This window comes from Mercenaria mercenaria, chromosome 7 (genome assembly GCF_021730395.1).
Source record: "Mercenaria mercenaria strain notata chromosome 7, MADL_Memer_1, whole genome shotgun sequence".
In the NCBI taxonomy this organism is placed as follows: domain Eukaryota; kingdom Metazoa; phylum Mollusca; class Bivalvia; order Venerida; family Veneridae; genus Mercenaria; species Mercenaria mercenaria.
In genome coordinates this window covers 48,871,024-48,893,959 of record NC_069367.1, presented here as the reverse complement: position 1 = coordinate 48,893,959, position 22,936 = coordinate 48,871,024, and the positions used below count along the sequence as shown (strand labels likewise).

Genomic DNA, 22,936 nt, shown 5'->3' with positions numbered 1-22,936 from the left:
GAGATACGCCTAATATACTCTAACCTCTACTACAATATCTTAAAATATGTTTAATTTCTTCTAACTGCCTTCTAAAGGAAATCTTGTCGAACACGGAATGTTTTTCAAACATTAATAGAACTCCTTATGCACTTTAGGCCTTGCAATTTTTGAAAAGGCAATATAAACAAATTTTAAAAGATGTATTTTGCCGATATTTTGCCATTAAGTGATTTCGTTACGGTACAGTTTCATCTAAAAGTCAAAATAAAGTTCTGGTTTTTATGGCAATAAATAAAATGAACAAGAACACCAAAACATACCGGTGTACTTCTCTGATCACCATATGCACCCAGTGAATGTCAATTTTTATTCTTACTTTCAAGATAGTAAGTTGTTTGGATTTTCTTTTCGAGACAAATCTTTTTCTAAATACATATTTCAGATTCTTTAACAGAAAAAATGCACAGCTGATCTTCCTGTCGCTGGACAAGATACATTTTTATGCATATAAGTAAGTTACCAACATATATCTAGTTACTGAAAATTCTGCAATACAGATGGGTCAATGTCTTGTATGTAACAATTTAGCATATTCATGATGCGTTGATTACTGGACGAAACGCGACTAGGACTAGTGCTTGAAAGAGAAATCAAATCAGTTCCGTCATCACGCTGCTTTTTGTACTGACCTTAATTTCAGCCTTTGTGTAAAACAACAACTTGTCGTAGTCAGTTAGTTCGTGAAGTTGGCATTGTCAACTTCTCCACGTTTAACCGATATGAATTATTTGAACTTATAATGGGACTTGTAAGTCCCTTACCCTGATAGGATTAAAATCATCCGACACAATTCAAGTAATAAATACTTTACTTATTTGTGTATATAAATCTGATTGTATTACGGACTTTGTTAGTTTATTGTGATATAATGGTTTAAAGAATCCATTATACCAAACACTTCTTAGGCATTCTTTTCAGATAGCTTTTCGGTCAATAATAAGTCATGTACTTTAAGAATATATTTCGCATTCCTTTTCACACTTAGCTTTACGGTCTAGAAATGAGTCATGTGCATTAAATGACAGGTTACATTATATCGCCCAGTTAATGCATTGTCCAGCAATGCATGTTTCAAAATTACTAATTGTTTTGACAACTGACTAACTGGATAAATGACAGGGTAATTATAAACACCCGGTCTTTTGATCACGCCGCATGACTCAAGTCACGAATCATTTCTTTCATAAGCAGAAGTTTTGAGACAAAACTTCAGTATCATTCTGGTACTCAGTTAGGTTAGATGCGTATGTCCGATACGCGCAAAAATGAATAAGTTAGATACGGACCGAGGCAATTAACGTTGAAGTTATTATGTCGAAGAATAGAAGTTCATGTAATAACTGTGAATATGTTAGAAAAATATGTTAGAGAATTATGAAGAAAGACTTTGATGTTTATATATTATCGTAGCATATAGGAAATATTAAATAGTAGTTATTAAGAGAACAGAGTTGTTGTTGTTGTAGTTAGAATAGTGAACTTTAGACCCTGTTACACCACACGGGACTTATTTGGTGCCTTAAAAGAACCAGGATTCGAACGAACCTTCGAAACGTCGCGGACACAACACAAAGAAGTACTACCAACTACCACGAGGCCACCACGACGAATAAAATGGAATAACAACACTTGCGAATTGGCAGACGACTGGAAATGGAACTGACGACCGATAAACCTCTTAAGACAGCTGTTAGAACCCCCATGAACAAACGAAACGTACGGACAAGATGCAATTTAAGGCTCGGCAAGGAAAGAGAACATCCATGGTGTATGGTTATGGAAAAAGAAATCGATACTCCATCAGGTTAGTGACTGTTCATTTAACTCGTATACCAACGATGCTATTCGGGAATTCTTTAGATACATTTTTGATTTGAAGAGACGTTCAGCTCTCTTTAACATTTTTTTACAATTTTACAGGCGATCCAAAAGAAACTTTATTCTTAAATTTTACGAATTTTCGTACATTTAAGTCAACAATTAAGATTATTTTACAAGAATATCATATAGAATTTTTTCGAAAATGGTATATTTCATAAGGAAAATGCATTATTGTTGTAAAGATAAATTTCAAACAGATTACTCATTAGAATATAAAATTGACAAGCATGTGTACATACATGTAGTCCAGCTTCGTTTTTTTGTTATATTAAGTGAGGAATACCCTTAGGGAAGTAAAGTTGTATAATTGCTCTCAATTAGTAAAATGACAAGATAACATTGTATGAATCATAACCCAAATGCTCTGAACTCCATGAGATTTTGAGATGACGTTGGTAACGTCTTTGAGGCGTGTGTAACGCTAAATGTATTATTATAATGTTCGTTGTATGATGTGTCAAGAACCATCATAGAGCATGTGTAATGCTTATACATAGTAGAATGTCGCAAGAAATGCGACCGTTGATGAAACAAGAAGTTTCTTATTTTATGAGTCTTAGGGGAATTATGTCGCTAGAAAAGCGACCATATATTGATATGGAACATGAAGTTTATTTAGTTGAGTTGTAGAGAATAATGTCGCTAGGCATGCGACCCTTGCAATCAGACTTGGAGATTGCTTCTTATGTATGAGTCAGAGTAGTTGCGGTTATGTTTCAATATGAATTAGTAGTACTTGTTAATTAGCTGGAAATTCATTAGTAAAATATTTCATTGCATTACTGCTATTTAAGGCAGAATTCCGTAAAGAAAGAGAATAAAACATGTTTTTATGAGTCTAAGTGTAAGCTTTAAGGACAAATTTGTGCATGATAAATACATATCTTTTCAGCGTAGAGATAACTGTTATTAGAATTATTTTTGAACATTTATGAAGAAACTAACATTTTGCATTTTACAATAAATGTATCCCGAATAGTTATTAGAGGTTTACGGTGTTTTTAACAGTCCTGACTTAAGACGACAACGCTTTGTTTACTAAGATGAAATGAAAACTATAGAAAAATGAAAAACAGAAAACAGGAACCAGATTGGCATACAAAAGACAAATTTATAAACATTCTATTTAGAGATTCTAAGAAGGCATCCTTATGTAAAGTTCTTATATAGACAAACGAAACTTTTGACAATGTTAAATGATTGCTTGTATATTCATTAAACCGAGAGAATGCTGCTGGAGCAACACGTCAAACCTTCTATGAAAACGACCTTCTGAAGCCGGGCTAAGCTATTACTCAACAATGAAGGCTATAATAATGCGTGGCGACATACGAACATATTTCATGACTTTTTGGAGAAAACTGACAAGCTGATGGGTCACCTCCCTTACCAATCCAACTAAAATCAACTGCAGTGTAGAGATATCAACCATGGAACGGGAATGAATGATGTCACTTTATCGTCTACACGTAAAAACAAGTATCGTTCCGATTGTTAAATAAGATTTGAGAACATTGTTTCATTTTTAGCATATACTAAAGTAGTAGATTTTTTTTATTAACTCATTATAATATACAACAGGTTACGGGATATTTCATATTAATATTACTTTTGCGTATTTAATAGTATTTTCTAGAGATTTGTGACCTTATATATTTCTTTATATCAGTAATTAACATTTTACGCAGGTCTAACTAATACACGAAGTATTTCTTAATGATAATATTCCTTTTGACAGGTATATTCATGACGTTTATATTGTGTATAAACAATTATTATTTTTTATTTCAGTTACAATCTTGAAGGCAAAACCCCTGTGGGCAAGGGAGGAAAAAGTGCATAAGTGTATTCTAGCTTTGTTTTTTTTTAAGTATCGTGAATAATATTGTGAAATTGTGTTTCGCTAGTAATGCTGTGTTTTATATCAAATGTTTAGAGAAATTAAATGGGGTTTTGACTTCAAATCGCAAGAAAAACAATCTAGGACTGAAACAAAAACGAGAACTAATTAAATATTCTAGGACTGAATAAAAAATCTGTGAAATTGTGAAAAATTATATGTACGAATACCTTGTGTTTTATCTTATTCATTGATTGTGTATATTATATCATGCATTGATCTTACATATTCTTGATTTTGTGAATTCAATTGTGTTCTATTCTACTTAAAGGCATTAATCTTCAATATTACGGCTAAAACTTTAAAAATAAAATTAAATATTAATTATCAGCCGGTTTTATGTATTGCCTCATGTTTAATTTGTTGATTGCCTCATGTAAATTTTTGTTTTTATTTTTATTCCCTTATAGATAATTAAAAGAAAAACTCACAAGAAAGGGGCGAGTGTGATATAATGGTTTAAAGAATCCATTATACCAAACACTTCTTAGGCATTCTTTTCAGATAGCTTTTCGGTCAATAATAAGTCATGTACTTTAAGAATATATTTCGCATTCCTTTTCACACTTAGCTTTACGGTCTAGAAATGAGTCATGTGCATTAAATGACAGGTTACATTATATCGCCCAGTTAATGCATTGTCCAGCAATGCATGTTTCAAAATTACTAATTGTTTTGACAACTGACTAACTGGATAAATGACAGGGTAATTATAAACACCCGGTCTTTTGATCACGCCGCATGACTCAAGTCACGAATCATTTCTTTCATAAGCAGAAGTTTTGAGACAAAACTTCAGTATCATTCTGGTACTCAGTTAGGTTAGATGCGTATGTCCGATACGCGCAAAAATGAATAAGTTAGATACGGACCGAGGCAATTAACGTTGAAGTTATTATGTCGAAGAATAGAAGTTCTTGTAATAACTGTGAATATGTTAGAAAAATATGTTAGAGAATTATGAAGAAAGACTTTGATGTTTATATATTATCGTAGCATATAGGAAATATTAAATAGTAGTTATTAAAGAGAACAGAGTTGTTGTTGTTGTAGTTAGAATAGTGAACTTTAGACCCTGTTACACCACATTATAACATGTATATATATACATGAATTTTATTAATTCACTGATTTTTATTAGACTCCCGATAATAAATCATTAGAACGTGCTCGCAGATAACTAATATCTAGTAAATCTTTCTAATTGTTGAATATTAATTAGGACACTAGTCTAGTCTAAATTTTGATTTGAGACTGAATTGCTAAAACCCGACATTGATAAAAGCTGTGCAATTTTATTCAAATTTTTGTCAATTCTCGAAAGTGTATCATCTTATCAATGGTCGCCATATTAGAAGTACGAGCTTGTAATATTTTGCTAAAAATGACATGTTTATACGATAAAAATTGAAATATTAAACTAAACTGAAAATCGAGGTTTTTTGCACAGATGTACAGTGCACTAGACAGGAAACAGGAACTTAGATATTATTCGATAAATTTTCATACTTTGATCAATACCATAGTTGAATGTAGGACATTTTTGGTTGTGGGTATATCCCGCTACCAAAGTTAAAGTGTATTTCTGACAATCATAGCATCTTTATTTTATTCTAAATCACATCCAAATGATGTTCATGTGCTACACAAAATAGTCCCATTCATGAACAGTGCGGATGAATTATCAATGATCAAGCAGTTCTTATTCAACCTGTATCCACTCACTGACCATTTAGATTATATAAGATCTATCAATGATAAGGTATTCCAGCCACTGGTTACATCACAAGCTGGGTCAGACAGAGTTCATCTTAGATATGAGGCACATTATATTTGCATTTGTTTCTCATTCATATATACTAATAGACTGGCATTTAAACAGAAAATAAATCTACTCGCAACCATCAGAGATTTCAAGGCTTTGATTTATTTTGTTTCAGAAACTTGAAAACTACAAATAATAACATTTTGGAGCTTTTTTAGCACAAAGGAGGTCTATTACAGTCACTATAATCACCTCCAAGACTCGGCAAAGGTTTTTGGATGTGCACCATTCAATGGGAAAACATCAACTCGACCGTCAGGGTGTGTTAAGTCATTATCTCTGTTACCGTCATATATCCCACATAGACCTCTAGTTGCACCAAAATCATCCTTCGGAGCAGCGACAGTAACATCTAGCGATTCCCCAACTCTCGTAACTTTTACTTGCGCACCAGACGGAAAATCAATCTACAACAAAAATGTCTGAAAGCAGTCACTTAATCAAGACTCTGTGTGAAATGTCGCTTCTATTGAGCCAGGATCTCATAGACATTTATCATTAAAAGTTTACCATGATATATGCGTTAAACTGCAGAGCACAATAAAACACCTTTTTAATCCATCCTCTAAATTTGAAATTATTATGAAAGCATGAATATTTTTGCATTGTTTAATACTGAAACACTTTATTAGGTGTTAAAAGATTTCTATTAAAGAAACACCTGTGTCAGTGATGCATAGTTATTTCACAATCTGTCTAAATATATCCTACTTTTCTTATTTGTGTTAAACGATTTGACTTCTAATGTACTTTAAATGCTAGTAGACGGATGCATCTATGCCTAATCAATGCCTCACCTGGGCGGGAGTTGCTATTCTTTGTGATCGCAGATTTAATTCTTTTTTCTCAAAAGTAGATTTATAAGGACAAAATAAACGACTTTGTAAACCTTTTAACGGTATTGAAGGCGACATTTTTTCACTGGTAGAACGTATTTTACAAACAAAAAATAATACTTTTTATACTTACATATTCGCATTTTCGACTTGTTAAATGAAAACGAAAAGATTGTTTATTCTGCCAACCTAAATTTGAACGGTGTCAATTTTAAGGTTACTTTTAACGCTTGACGTACATTTCTTCTGAATTATATTCACTTTTTGCAAAGTTATAGATGACTTGCGAAACAAATGCCCTTGTGACCGTAGTCACTGACTTTGGATCTCTTGCCCCACTCGAGTATTGGTTCGAAACCTCGCTACGCCGGCATGTAAGTAAGCCAGCATGTTGATTTACGGAAGATCGGTGGTACTGCCCAAGTAACCGCCCTTGCATGAAATAATTCATAGATGAAAACTAAAGTTTTTTTCCCCATTCATCAAAAACTTGAAGATATCCATATGACCTACACTTTTGTCGTTGTGACAGATGAAAGACCAATATATTTTATTGATAAATAACCTTGTTCAATCATGCTGTCCAAACTAACTGAGACAGAGCAGAATGACATAAATCTGCTTCTAATCAAACGACATTTGAATGTAAAATAGAGAATTTTTAATTTTGGACTGATTTCCGCTCAGTGATGGAAACTTGTCAAATTTCTGGATCATACAAATCCATTATTATTATGTCGAAGATATGCCATCAGCTAAAATAAAAAAAACTTTTTGAAAATGCAAGAAAATGCACACATATGTCCTGGGCTTCATTATACTCGATTTTATCGAATTTCACAGGAATATGTAAATTTCATTTACTAAATGAAAAAAACAGATCCCAGGAAACGCCACAGGTAATAGGTTCGAACTTCCCAAGTAGGTCACGCTGACGTCACAATGAAATACTGTCCCTTGACATGAAGTGAACACTTATCACCCTTGGTTTCAGATTTCTTTTTGAAACAGGTTTTACAGGGTATGGAAACAAGCAGCCAGTTTCTTCTTTAATGCTGAGCGCCAAACAATGGGGCTATTGGTACCATTGCTCATGTGCTAGGTATGATGCGACCAAGCAGGAAAACCACAACTGCCGTACTTGTTGACATTTCTTTTTAATAACTGACCTTAAAGATAAATCGGAGTAGTAAAAAACTGACATATCTTACTAAATACTTTGTTCCAGTCTGATCTTGGCTTATAACAGTTCCCTGTGATATCGCTTTGTGTGGAATAATGAGTCTAGGTTCACTACTGTAGATACTTTGATTACTATATCCGCCGCACGTAGTAAGTGAAAAATGATCGTTCCCTTCTCTTGCAGCCACGCCACAAATACAAACGCTGTTTTGGCATACTCCTACCCTAATTAGAACCTGTAGGGAATACATACAGAGAATTACATTCTAAGGACGAGGCTTATGACAAAAGTAGGCCTAAATGGAATAATTACAACAATAAACATTATACATGCATTTGTTTTAAAGAATATGTACATTTATCTTTGTTTCTCTGATAGAAAAAGCAGTTTGCTTTACAGGACACCGAAATTTGGTTCCCATCTGTCACCTTACGAACCACTGGTCGTCCGATCTAGAATTAACATTCATATCTGACTGACTACGAGGGGTGTTCATGAAATACGTAGACTCTTTCTTCAACTTTCGTCACGTTTTATGCAATATTTAAAGCATTGTACCATGACTAGTAACCTTTTCCGTGCACATATAAAAAGTATTTGGCTTTACTGATAACTCATTCTTTACTAACCTAAATTTTGGCTATCAAAAAAAAAAAAAAAAAAAAAAAAAAAAAAAATTGGGCTATTATAATGTCAATAAATTGTTTATATTCTATGCTGTTCCAGGATTTTACATCACAATACTGATAAACAGGGTGTTACATTTATGTTCAATGTCTGGATTACAGTAAGATCATATTTAATAAAATATTACCAGTTTGGACATCTAACATTTGAAGGATTAACATGAATATTGTTAAGATTTATCTTCGAAGAAATAATTTATATTCTTTGGATATAATTAATTCAGTTTGGACAGTTGTCAAATTTTTTGGAAGCTATACTGATAGGATTTGACTTTGACTAGATTAAGATTTGGACTATTCCTACATACGGCTAATAAACATTAAAATTGAATTGTTAATTTTCATAATAAATTTTGTTATTTTTCATAGTTGCTGGGTTTGTTTGTTTTTGTTTTTTTTTGTTTTTTTGTTTTTTTTGTTGCCTCAAGTATTTTAAATAATAAACAATTATTACAATTAGTGATGTTTCTTAAATAATTGATATCAACCGATGATAACAGTCTGAATAAATAACGTTTTCTTGCTCAAATGTCAAATATCTTGCCTAAGACGAGGGTTGTCCCTAAAAGTCGCGAACTTTTGTTATCATTTCAAACATAAACTACGCATCAAATAATTATTTTAATTAATGTTATTTCAATGTATACTCTACAGGACTATAGAGTTTAAAATTGAATATCTGTCATATTATTTGATTATTTCTCAAATAATGGACGGCAGTCAGTGCTCTGTGAATCATTCGCCTTACCTTCCTTAAAACGTTTGTGCCGCGAAAAGACAAGCATACTATTAACATTTGCCAAACTTCTAGAATTTTCCATTTCTCGTTTTGTTTGTGAAGGAGTCATACCGCGATCTACAAAATATTTCATTTATACTTTCTGCGCCATGAAATTATCTAACGTCGCCATTTCTGAAAAGGTGTGCGATCATTACTTTCAAAATTACGTTACTATATTACCGTAAGTGACGTCAAAGACTTGAAACGCAACATAATCATTTGCCACTTATTGTCGTTAACGACGATATAAATTTTGATCCTGTGAGATGTATATCGGCTAAGTTACTTGAATCTAAAAGGAAGCCACTTTTTGTAGAGGGAAAATTAAGCGTGCGCCGACTAGCACTGATTGCACATTTGACTGAAACTTGGTATAAATTAAGCGTAACTAATAGAAAAAAATAAAAAAGGCGGTGGTGTTGCGATCACATGTAAAAACACAATCAATATGCGAAGGGTAACTCACGGCGCTGTTCGAAGCTTTGAATATGGTATTTTGAAGCTCGTTTTCAAAAAATTAACCATACACATAGTGGTTGTGTATATACCCCAGCTCTATCGACTTGTAACCTGTTCGTTGCTGAATTATTTGATTTCATCGAAAATATTTTACCACTTTATGACAATTTACTTATAATTGGAGATTTCAACTTGTATATAAACGATGACAATAGTTCTATTACAAACTTCAAGGACTCCCTAGTAGCAATGGGCCTGGAACAACACGTTGATTTCAGTACTCATACAGGAGGACAAAGCTTGGATCTAGTCATAACTGAGTCACTTAATGGTGTTCATGTAGAGAAATGTGAGCCTGGACCATTTTTATCTGATCATTGTGTTGTTAAGGTTCTCTTAGATGTTAAAATAGAGATTATAACTAGTAGGAGCGTGACATTTAGAAACTTTGAAATTTGAACGAATCAGAATTTTCCAACGACCTAAGTGCAATAAACGTTGATTCACAGAATATAGACAAGTTTGTGAAAGGTTTTGAATCGGAAATAGAGGATGTCCTGAATAAGCACGTTCCGCTGAAAGTAAAAAACTATAATTCAGAGAGCACACAAACCTTGGTTCAATAGAAAATTGCAACATCTAAAGCAACAAGCTAGAAAGTCTGATTGTACATGGAGGCGTTATGGTAAAACAGATCAGTTTGAGTCGTATAAACAAGTAAAAAATGAAAACAAGTTTGAAATCAAACGTCAAAGGAGAGACACACTCATTGAAAAGATAGAGAACGCTAAAGGTGATTCCAAGACTTTGTATGGATTGGTATCTGAGCTAACTTGTACCAAATCTGAAAACCCACTGCCTCAAGGAGAGTGTAAAAATTCATTGGCCGAAAAATTTGCTGACTTTTTCATGGCAAAAATCTCAAAAATACGTCAATCCCTGTGTGAATACCAAAACTTTGAACCTCAGGTAAAGGATATACAAAATTTAAACAATTTACTTAACTGACTCAACTTGATGAATCCCTGTGAAATACAAACAAGCAGTTGTAAGACCTCTTCTAAAAAAAGCCGGTCTTGAACTAGACCTCTCAAATTATCGTCCTGTGAGTAATTTATCATTTTTATCAAAACTTATTGAGAAAGCTGTTCTTTACAGATTAAACAAACATGTAAATCAAAACAGTCTTTTGCCTAAGAACCAGTCTGCATACAGGAAATACCATTCCAGTGAATCTGCGCTACTTCGGTTAGTCAATGATCTTCTAAGTGGTATGGAGAAAAAGGAAGCCACAGTCCTTATTGCAATTGACTTAAGAGCTGCATTTGACACTGTCGACCACGACATTCTTCTAGATGTCCCAAAAGCACAATATGGCGTCTGTGATACGGCTCTTCAATGGGTAGACTTGTAAGGTTATTATCAATAATGTATATTCATCAGACCGCCATCTTATATGCAGTGTACCCAATGACAGTTGCCTTGTTCCTTGGCTGTATCTCACCTATGCTGGAACTCTTTTTGATGTCATTCCAAAATCCATATCAGTTTACGGTTTTGCTTATGATCATAAAGCAAAATAAAGCTTTCGTCCTACATCTATTTCCATAGAATCACAAGCGATCGGAGACCTTGAAAGGTGCGCAGTTATAATCAATGACTGGATGATTAGAACCAAACTAAAAATTAACACTTCCAAAACTGAATTTATTATGTTTGGTAGCAGACCTAAATTGAGCAAATGTTTTACAAATTCCATTAACATTGCTGGTGATGATGTCAAACGTAAAAGCACAATTAGATATCTGGGTGCATTTCATGACGAAACCTTGACCTTTAAAGATCATGTAAATCGCAAATGTCGTACAGCCATGTTGAATAACCTACGAATTAAGAACATCAGAAAATACTTAACAAAAGCAGCCACTGAAATTTTAGTTTTCTCTCTATTTATTTTACATATGGATTATTGCATTGTCATACTGTATGGTGTAGCTAACTGTGAGGTGCGTAAGATGCAACGTATTCAAAACATGTGCACTAACTTGTCCTTAACAGGAGGAAATGTGGCAGTTCTAAACAAGCATTGTACCACTTACATTGGTTGTCGGTGAAAGCAAGAATTGAGTTCAAGATACTTTCTTTCATGTATAGCTGTCACACTGGCAGAGCACTTATGTACTTAACATAATTGCTTACAGAGTATATTCCTAGTAGACAAGATTTGAGATCGTCTGAAAATTCTGAATGTCGTTATGTTGTTCCATACAACAGGTGCAAAATATTCAATGATAGAAGTTTCTGTACTATTGGCCCAAAACTTTGGAATGAACTGCCGTTAGAACTACGCAAAAGTAAATCACTTGATACATTCACAAAAAAACCTTTAGACACTGTATTTTAGAGATTTCGCGGCATTGTTCTAAATTTTTGATAACTGTTTATCATGATAAAAAAGGGCGATAGTTCTTAAATTTTTGTAAAAGGTTTTACATTTCAACATTTATATCTTCATGGTTTGTTTAATAAACGCACTTATTGGTAGGTCTCTATGTGTAAGGTAGTGTGTAGTATTTCTTTCTTAATGATGACACCATTAACCGGGGGGTTTGAACCTCTATATGCAGCTCTTCTGGGATTACCAGTTGCGTTAAGCACTGGTATTGGCAATAGGGGTAAAATGACCTCAAGGGGAGGGGTGCGGTCATGACTGTTTTCAATTCGGCTGCTATTATTATTTTTGTCATTATTAATATTGTTAATTATTGATAATAGCTGTCATTATTATGTACAACGCCTTTGAATATATCATTGTATAAAATAGGCGTTTAATCAAATTATTCAGTTTCAGACTGCCGTCCATTATTTAAAAAATACTCAAGTAATATGACAGATATTTGATTTTAAACTCTATAGTCCTGTAGATTATACAATGAAATAACATCAGTTAAAATATTTCAATCCTCGTACTTTTACAAATCTAAGCAAAGACGAGGGTGGGATCAAAAGTAATGCAACCAACGATGCTAAATGACAACTAAAGGTTGGATTAAGAAAATCTTTATTTAAAACCTTCAAGGTAATCTCCTTTGACAGATACACAACGTCTCAATCTTTTAATCCAATCCACAAAAGCTTTTTGATAGTCTTTTTCAGGTATATCACTAAGGAGGTTAAATATGGCGGGATGTATATATTTTCCGCCTACAAGCTTTTTCTTGAGACGAGGGAAAAGGAAAAAGTCACAGGGGGCTAGATCCGGAGAATAGGGTCGGTGTTTTAGAACATATACTCCCTGTTCATTCAAAAACGACGTCACAATCCCAGCCTTGTGACTCGAGGCGTTGTCATGTAACAAATGGATGCCTCGGATACCCGTCTTTGGTCGACGTTTCTGGAAATACTTGAGAAGCTTTTTAAGAACTTTTTTCTTATAAAACTTGGCATTCATTGACTTGCCTTTAGGTACAGTGACCTGGATGGCGAGACCTTTAATAGTAAAAGAATATGGCATACATAACGTTTTTCACACTTGCAATCCTTTTGGCAATGCAAGGCCTTTTTAACATTTTTGGTGAGTCATACTCGGTTACTAATTTTTCGATGCGGTTCGAAGAAATGTATCCAAGACTCATCACCTGTTACTACATTCATAAATGTTTTTGATCGTATCTTTGAAACCTTTTCAAAAGTTTTAGCGCCATCTTAACGCGCGGGCGTTTTTGCTCATCAGTGAGCAAATGCGGGACCCACCTAACACTTTTCTTCTTCAATTTCAAAATATTTCGCAGAATGCGCAACACAGATGTTTTTGAAATGCCAACCATGTCCACAATCTGCTGAGAAGTATATCTTGCGTCAGAAAGTACTATTTGTTTGATTGTTTCAACAATCCTTGGACTACTTGCAGACTTAGGTCGACCAGTTTTAGGCGCATTTTTGACAGACTCCACGCCTGCACAAAATTTCCTAACCCATCTGCAAACTGTGGAAAAGGACATTTCATTACTACCATAAACAGCACATATGTCAGCATAAATGTCCTTTCAACCTCTTCCGAGTGAAGCGCAAATCTTAATGTAAGACCTAATTTTGTTCGCATTTTTTACACTTTTACCAACTATTTTGCCTAACCGCCTACGAGTAGGGTTTGTGCAAATGTAAATTGTGAGCGAGATATTGTGTCTTCATGTATAGTTTATACGTCGATTGAAAGCTATTACAATGGGAAACACGTGCAAGGCTTGAATTTTGTACTTGTCCTAAAAATAGCGGTTATCAATAGCCATTACTTTTAATCCCATCCTCTTACTATATAATGCAAAAATCTCGGCAGAACATCGAAAACGCTAATGAATTGTTTGCAAAAAGCAGACACGTGTAGTTATTGTAGACTGATGATGACAAAAACTTTTTGCAATTGTGAGTTATTCTGTTGGAAACTTGGTTAGGAATTATACGTCAATAAATATCTTATTGTATGATAAAAAAATAATGTTTGTAACATCCATCGGTGAAACACGTGTACATGAACATATTTTGATTTCGCAATACAAGCTCATAACCTGAGTATTTTTACAGTTTGAAAAGAAATTGATCAAGAAAAATGTCGTAAACACTTTGTCAACAGGCCGTTGCAAACCTGTGTCGGATTGCTTATCTCTTAACTTAATCACTACGACATAGATAAGATCATACGGCGAATTTGCAAGATTTTTGGAAAAGATGCCCTTCGATCATTGCTTCAGGCATTATTGAGCACCTAGGTAGAACCGCTGACATCCAGTAAGCCAGCTCGATGGTTTCTTCACTTGAGGATATTTGTCCGTTAGGATATATAAGCCATCGACCTTAACTGGTCGGTCACGATAGTCCCCTTTTAATTTAACAAATGACCGCTTCATATTTGGAACCTTTATAGCAGATGCATTAGTTTTTTGAAAGATATGAATTCAGTGTGTCTTATTCAACTTTTTAAAAGCTTTGGCAGAAGTCTGCGTATCATTTGAACAACTCTCATACACTGATACGAGGGCTGTCCCAGAAAATCGCGAACTTCTTTTATCATTTATAAAATCAAACACAAATCACAGAATTATCATAAATGATGACATTTCATTGTATTCCCTACAGTACTATAGAGTTTAAAATTAAATATCTGTCATATTATTTGACCATTTTTTAAATAATGGACGGCACTTATGTTAAAAAGTGACGTAAATTTAAAAGTAATGCGGCACAAAAAGTATTAAAGTTTTATGTTGCGCTCTCTTTGAATCACGCGCCTAACCTCTTAAACGTTTTTGGCACATATATAAAGTGTCCTGCTTACATTTGCCAAACTTCCCGAATTTTCCATTTCTCGTTTTACTAGTGAAGGGGTCATATCGCGATCTACGCAAAATTTAATTAATACTTTCTGCGCCACGAAATTATGTGACAGCGCAATTTCTAAAATGGTGAGCAATTATTACTTTCAAAATTACGTCATTGTCAATGTTAGTGACGTTAAAGACTTGAAACGCAAGATGATGTCGCGCCACACATTGCCGTTAACTACGATGTTTACAAATTTTTATTCTGTGAGATGTATATCGGGGAAGTTACACGAATTTAAAAGGAATCCACTTCTTTTTGTAGTGGCAAAATTGAGCTGCGCCGATTAGCACTGATTTCCGTCCATTATTTAAGAAATACTCAAATAATATGACAGATATTTAATTTTAAACTGTATAGTCCTGTATAATAAATACAATGAAATAACATCAGTTAAAATGATTAATTGGTGTGTCGCTTATTTTCGAAATAATAAAAAAGGTTCGCGATTTTCTGGGACAACCCTCGTATATAACAAACGTTACAAGAATTGAAATGGGTTGATTTGTAATTAAACATTCAAATTTACACAGAAGATAATTAAACCCTCCATAAAATTATGCAAAAACAAGTCTTACCTCTAAAGGTCGATTTACAGTTTGGTACATAACGAAATCACCGGCTTTCTGGTAGACGTAACTCCTGTCGGAAAGAAACGATATCTAGGTAACTCAATTCACATTACGATCCAAAAGTATGCACTTACTGAATGGCTTGCCGGTCAATATCAAAATTATTGGCCCTCGGTGCGTATCAAAACTATTGACCGGCAAGTCATTCAGTAAGTATTTGATTACTTGGCATCGGAAATAATTTTTACTGAGTTATTTTTCAAGTTTTTACTCCAGTCCAGCAAAGTTTAGTGCTTAACTATAGATCGGTCAGCGGAACAAACTATAGATCGGTCAGCGAAACAAACTCGTGTAGAGAGTCAAGCACGTATGTTGGTGAAATATTTAGAAACACTATATGATTTATTTTCATGACGCATTACTGACTGCACATATTTTCTGTATTTTAACTAATTTTTTTTTGAAACTATTTCCATATCTTTGGGCAATGACTTAGGTTTAATTTGAAATTAAAACATTCAAAGACCATTACTCTTACATTTAAAGACAACATATTGTTTCTACTGCGATCGCAACCGTCCTAAAGTCATTTTAGCCGTAATGTGAGCGGTCATAGAGCATTTTATTATTGCAAAATAAAGGACAATACTCCTAACTCTCCACTGACTCCCTAAATAGACGCCATTAATTAATGTAACAAAATGTACCTGCCAGAAGAATCCGGAACTTCGGAATGTACGCAACTCGAGTGATTAGTTGTTTGCAGAGACTAAGATTTATGTGTAATATTGTTTATCGTGGACTGTATAGTCGCTAGATTTTAATGTAAACAATGTCGCTTTCCTAATATTGAGTACTTAATAAACAACAAAAATCAAGTTTTATAATTAAATATATGTTTTTTTCTTATTTTCATTTCATCATACGAAAAATACTTCTTTTTTCACGTTGAAAAAAAAATCATATGGGAATAAGCTTAGGTAGCAAAACGAGAGCGCTTTTCAATACGAGCTTGTTGATAGTGATGCAGAAAATAAGCATGTTTATTTAATTGTCATTGGGCATCTTTCTTGACAGAAACATCGCAGTAATGCCGAATTATATCACTTAAATTTCACGACATGGGGATTTGTATAGCAATTCATATCTCTGATGATATGGAGACTTGTATGGCGATACCGTATCTCTGGTGACATTGGGACATACAAGTGAAGCAATACCGTATCTCTGGTGACAATGGGACTTGTATAGCAATACCGTATCTCTGGTGACTTTGGGACTTGTATGGCAATACCATATATCTGGTGGTATAGGGACTTGTATGGCAATACCGTATCTCTGGTGACATGGGGGCTTATATGGCAATACCGTATCTCTGGTGACATAAGGACTTGTATGGCAATACCGTATCTCTGGTGACATGGGGACTTGTATGGCAATACCGTATCTCTGGTGACATGGGAACTTATATGGCAATACTGTATCTCTAGTGACATGGGCACTTGTATAGCAATACCATATCTCTGGCGACATGGGAACTTGTATGGCAATAACGTATCTCTGGTGGCATGGGGACATGTATAGCTATACCGTATCTCTGGTGGCATGGGGACTTGTACGGCAATACCGTATCTGTGGTGACATTGGGACTTGCATAGCAATACCGTATCTCTTGTGACATGGGGACTTGTATGGCAATACCGTATCTCTTGTGACATGGGGACTTGTATGACAATACTGTATCTCTGGTGACATAGGGATTAGTATAGCAATACCGTATCTCTGGTGACATTGGGACTTGTATGGCAATACCGTATTTCTGGTGACATGGGGACATGTATGGCAATACCGTATCTCTGGTGACATGGGGACCTGCATAGCAATACCGTATCTCTGGTGACAATTCGAAACAATGTAACCGCTTCTTGCCACCAAAATAGTGATCTGGTTTTACTTTTAGAACAGTATAATCATTGTTATCGCAACTTTCTTGCTTTTGAATAGAATATATCATTCCGGCACTCCATACTGAACCGTCTCGCTTTTTCCACCAACAATAAAATGTTTGACCAAAAGACCTAGCGTTAGGCTTATCAAATTAAATTTTCAACCTACGAAATATTGTATAAGATATCAGATTATATATTATCTACAAAGACCCACAAACGTTCCGAACGTCCCTCAGTGAATGAAAAAAAAGTCTAATCTACGCTATACTTTCTCTCAGTTTCAAGTCTACAACAAATATCTTATAACTTTGATATACTTGAAAACAAAAATATATTTTTACTTAGTATACATACGTTCCTCGCTGAGTAACATTTGTGTCGAAAGTGGTGCAGTGCATATTGCTGGAACATGAACACATTGCTTTGTCTTGTTTTGCATGTATCTGTATCAAACCATAAGGCAGGTAAATTAAGGCATTAAAAACAACTTTGCAATTTTTACTCACTAAGAAGTTACAAATTTTCAGTAAGTACATGCTTTTCGAAGTTATTTCACACACGTATTTCTAAGCCATGTTAGCTTAAGACGACCTTAAGACACATGATAAAGTATATACAGTTAAAGATGGAACGCCACAAATCCTATCCGATATATGACCGATACAAATGATAACATGACAGCGTGGCACCTCCACTTAAAACTACCTTATATACAATTAAAGCTTTAGCAAACAGTTGGAAATATGGCACCTGATTGGGACCAGAGAAGCTTTTTTCCTCTCTATGAAAGTTAACTGGATCTCGACGAAACACTAAACAGAGATAATTTGCATTAAGGTATGTAATTAATTTCAGAACAGTTGACTTTCCCATACGTGCGATCCGCTAGGATACAAGTTGAAATAATAGGGTTATTATAATATTAGCTCGATCTAGGATGCTATATTCGGCTCAAGTGAATTTTGCCAGATCAGATCTCACGGGGCGCTTGGCGCCGAGTGAGATCCGACCCTGCAAAATCCACAAGAGCTGAATAAAAATCAAAGGCCTGAAGGGTCTGAGTCGGCTAATGATTGATGTACTGACAGTATAGTCTACCAGTTTCAACTTGTTTTTAGTTTTTTTCCCCAACTAAAGAGAGATTTTGTTACAATAAATGAAATGAACATTCGGTCGATGCCTAGTAAAACTTTGATTGACATTATACAAGTATTTAAACCCATTGGCAATATATTTCTCTAACACTGAAGAGTGGTTCGCAGAAATAAAAATGTTGCTTTAAATTGCAGTCAGATTTTGAAATGGGCATTGCGGCAGGTGGTAAAAGGGCAAATGTATCAAACTGTAAAGTGGCAATATGGGGGAAGGGTGTGGGAGGATACCCACTCCTGCAAGTAGGGTTTGGGGTATCACCACAAGAAATTTTTGAATATGTAGACCCTTGATACAACCTTTGGTGCGATTTTAACTGAAAATCTTATGTTTCAATTTCTAAATATTGCCTAGATTCTTTCTAGTATTACAATATCCAAAGTATGACTGTCACTTCATCTTTTTACTTTCAGATCATGCCTCAGGACTAGAATATGAGTCTGATATAGATTATATGCAGGTGTTATAAAAATAAATTCTAGAATCTTTTCTGTTACAATAATATCTATCATGATTGTCTGTTACTTGAATGTTAAAATTTTATAACACAGCTCGATATTTACCCAAAATATTATATGCGGATACGATTACACTTTTCTCCAGTTTCAACAATATGTTTTACCAATTGTGATGATACGAAGACATTTAGCAGCAATTGGCAGTATCTGACATTGAAGTTTACGGTTAAATTACCTCTTATTTAAATCTTTTCATAAAAAGGTTGTTTCGTTTCGTCAGCAAAACATAGACGATCTACTTTCGATTTCAAAAACTACAAGAAAATACAATTTAATGTTTCGCCGATTTGTTTGTTTCTCGACAAATAAGAAATAAAATCATTTTTAATATCAGTAGTAATTAAACAAACCAGTAAGAGCTTCTTCTTCTGATAATTTATCCGTTTACTAACTGCAAAATTCAACCCACGCAAAGTCGTAGAAGCGTTGTTATAAACAGGTCACGCGTGTTCGCCGACAAGTGTCCAGAATGTAGTTAGGATTCATCCGCGAAGACTCGCGGAAGAATTAACGTACTGCACATATCTTATTCGGGTCATTTAAAATGAAGCTGTCATAATGAGAATTTCATCGATGTAGTAAACTCTTTGATAAGAGACATTCCAATGCTTTCAGAGGTACCCACTCAATAAAATACTAGCAGTATGTTCTGGAACTATATTTTGTCTTTCGCTGGATGTTACGCAAGCTTGGTAAGCCTGCGCAATTCATAAAATGCACAGCGCAATAAATTTGTTATTTGCGCAATGATTTTAAAGATTATTTTTTGAAACGGACAGGGTAAAAATTGTAAGTAATAATGTTTGGTGATGGATGTCAGTCGGTCTGTAGACAAATCAGTTTCCGGATGATAACTGGAGAACGCTTGCCCCTAGGATCATGAGATCGGGAGATTTGTCATAACCAGCAAATGACCCCTATTGATTTTGAGTTCAGTAGGTCAAAGGTCAATATCATAATAGAACTTTTTTGCCAGAGAATCACTAAACTTAAGCTAGCTGTTCATGCCCATTACCAGAAGCTGTCAACCGCTGCCCACATCAGTTCTCTCAGTGCTTTGATTAATGCTAGGCGCTTTTACCATTATTCGTATGGTCAGTTGTGATATAATTAATTTCAGATAGTACATGGTAAATTGTGATTATTTTACATTCTGCTTCTATGCTTCTTGTGCTAAGTACTGTTGTCCGTGGACAATACGCGTCCTGTGTAAATTGTAAACTTTAAGTTACTTATTTTTTAATTTAATAGCATCTACCGATGTAGATGTAGACTGCAACTACCATCAGTTTGTTTAATAGGATATTTTTCGAGTCATTAAGTTAACGAACTGTGTGTTGTTTTGCAATTATTGTGTCATTTTAGAAGCACTGGTGCGTAACTAGTTGACTGGGTCATTTTGTGGGTAAGTCAAATTAAGAATGAATTTAGATAAAACAGAATACGATCTACTGATGTAGACTGCCACTACCATTAGTTTGTTTAATAAGATGTCTTCGAGCCTAAGTTAACGAATTGTGTATTGCTTTGCAATTAATGTGCCACTTTAGAAGCACTGGTGTTTAACTAGCTGACTGGTAAGTTAACTTAAAAATGATTTTGAATCAGAAAAAATGCTAAATAAAACACAAGATTACTGCTTTTATAATTTTTAAGCTCTTCTCAACCTGTATATGTTTTTCTTCTCGTCTAATAAATTGACCTTTTTTACAAGACAGTGACCTTGATAAAAAATCTCTGTATCGCGCTCTGGCATCAGAACGCCACCATCTTGGAATAGACATCACATCATTTAACAGCGAAATTTATCGGGAAGGTAAAAAAAATATTTAAAACTTCTTGAATATTCTTTCAAAGCAAAACTGGAAAACATGTCAAGATATGTTGACGGTGTTACTTTTTACATAATTATCAATGATCCACAATTAGGTGAGACTGACTTTTGAAGTTTGTTGTGATGTATGAAAAATATATTAAAAGACAGAAACATACCGCAAGGAAGGGAATGTGGTAACCATTAAATATAGGAGGAGCGTCGAAAGTGAAGATCGTTTTGAAATTGATGACTATTGTAGAACGCCTCCTTCTGAAATCCCTTGTCGCATTAACTCTGAATTTTGTTATTGCTTCGTTTGTTCGTGGATTCCAGTCTGAAGGACTTAAAACTTGTGTACAAGCTGTCGTTGTAAGTGTATTATCTGAGGAACAGGTATATAAATAAAATATCTGTAAACAAAATATTTTTTTTTATTTTAAAGGTGCACCTCTCAAATATGTTAAGTCTTTCGATATGTAGAAAAGACTTACATAAGTTAGAAATTACAACAGAAAACTAAATGAGAGTGAAATAATTTGAACGACATATTACCGCCCGAGTGTATAATTAGTGATTTTAGTTAAGTTGGTCTGCAGTTCGCAGTTCGCAGTTCGCGTTTCGAATTGCGAACTGCAAACTGGTCTGCAGTTCGCAGTTCGCGATTCGAATTGCGAACTGCAAACTGGTCTGCAGTTCGCGATTCGAATTGCGAACTGTAAACTGGTCTGCACTTTACGATTCAAAGGTCAACGTGCAGTCTGATCAACAATGTCCTGCACATTGCAGACAAGAATGCATTTCACAGTTGGTCTGCAGTTCTGGTTTCGAACTGTGAACTGCAAACTGGTCTGCAGTTTGCGATTCGTGTTGCGAACTGCAAACTAGTCTGCAGTTTACGATTCAAATTTCAAAGTGTGCAGTCTGATCAGCACTGCCCGGCAAATTGTAGACAAGAATGCATTTCACATTTGGTCTGAAGTTAGCAGTTCGCGTTTCGAATTGCGAACTGCAAACTGGTCTGCAGTTCGCGATTCGAATTGCAAACTGTAAACTGGTCTGCGCTGTACGATTCAAATGTCAACGTGCAGTCTGATCAACACTGTCCTGCGCATTGCAGACAAGAATGCATTTCACAGTTGGTCTGCAGTTCGCGTTTCGAATTGCGAACTGCAAACTGGTCTGCAGTTCGCGATTCAAATTCGAACTGCAAACTGGTATGCAGTTCGCGATTCGAATTGCAAACTGTAAACTGGTCTGCGCTTTACGATTCAAATGTCAGCGTGCAGTCTGATCAACACTGTCCTGCGCATTGCAGACAAGAATGGATTTCACAGTTGGTCTGCAGTTCGCGTTTCGAATTGCGAACTGCAAACTGGTCTGCAATTTGCGATTCGAATTCGAACTGCAAACTGGTCTGCAGTTTGAGATTCATATTGCGAACTGTAAACTGGGCTGCAGTTTACAATTCAAATTTCAAAGTGCAGTCTGATCAGCACTGTCCAGCGCATTGCGGACAAGAATGCATTTCATAATTAGTCTGCAGTTTGCATTTCGCGTTTCCAACTGCGAACTGCAAACTGATCCGCAGTTCGCGTTCCGAATTGCAAACTGCAATCTTGTCTGCTGATTACAATAAAAATTTCAAAGTGCAGTCTGATCAGCACTTTCTTGCGCATTGCAGACAAGAATGCATTTCACAGTTGGTCTATAGTTCGCAGGTTGTGTTTCCAATTGCGAACTGCAAACTGGTCTGCAGCTCGCGATTTGAATTCGAACTGCAAACTGGTCTGCAGTTCGGGATTCGTATTGCAAACTGTAAACTGGGCTACAATTTACGATTCAAATTTCAACGTGCAGTCTGATCAGCACTGTCCAGCGCATTGCGGACAAGAATGATTTTCATAATTAGTCTGCAGTTCGCATTTCGCGTTTCCAACTGCGAACTGCAAACTGGTCCAGT

The 22,936-nt window shown here is 35.0% G+C and overlaps 1 protein-coding gene across 2 annotated transcripts in view; it reads right to left on the bottom strand.

Annotated features, from left to right (window-relative positions):
- The window catches only part of LOC123554181 (uncharacterized), a 43,644-nt gene that overhangs the window by 5,727 nt on the left and 14,981 nt on the right, over nt 1-22,936 (bottom strand). For both annotated transcript variants that reach the window (XM_053548351.1, XM_053548352.1), the window contains 5 exons: nt 21,153-21,358; nt 17,845-17,933; nt 15,548-15,611; nt 7,696-7,902; nt 5,841-6,055 (listed from right to left, as the gene is read on the bottom strand). In XM_053548351.1, the coding sequence (XP_053404326.1) occupies nt 5,841-6,055; nt 7,696-7,902; nt 15,548-15,611; nt 17,845-17,933; nt 21,153-21,358 (781 nt within the window). The remainder of the gene's footprint in view (nt 1-5,840; nt 6,056-7,695; nt 7,903-15,547; nt 15,612-17,844; nt 17,934-21,152; nt 21,359-22,936) is intronic.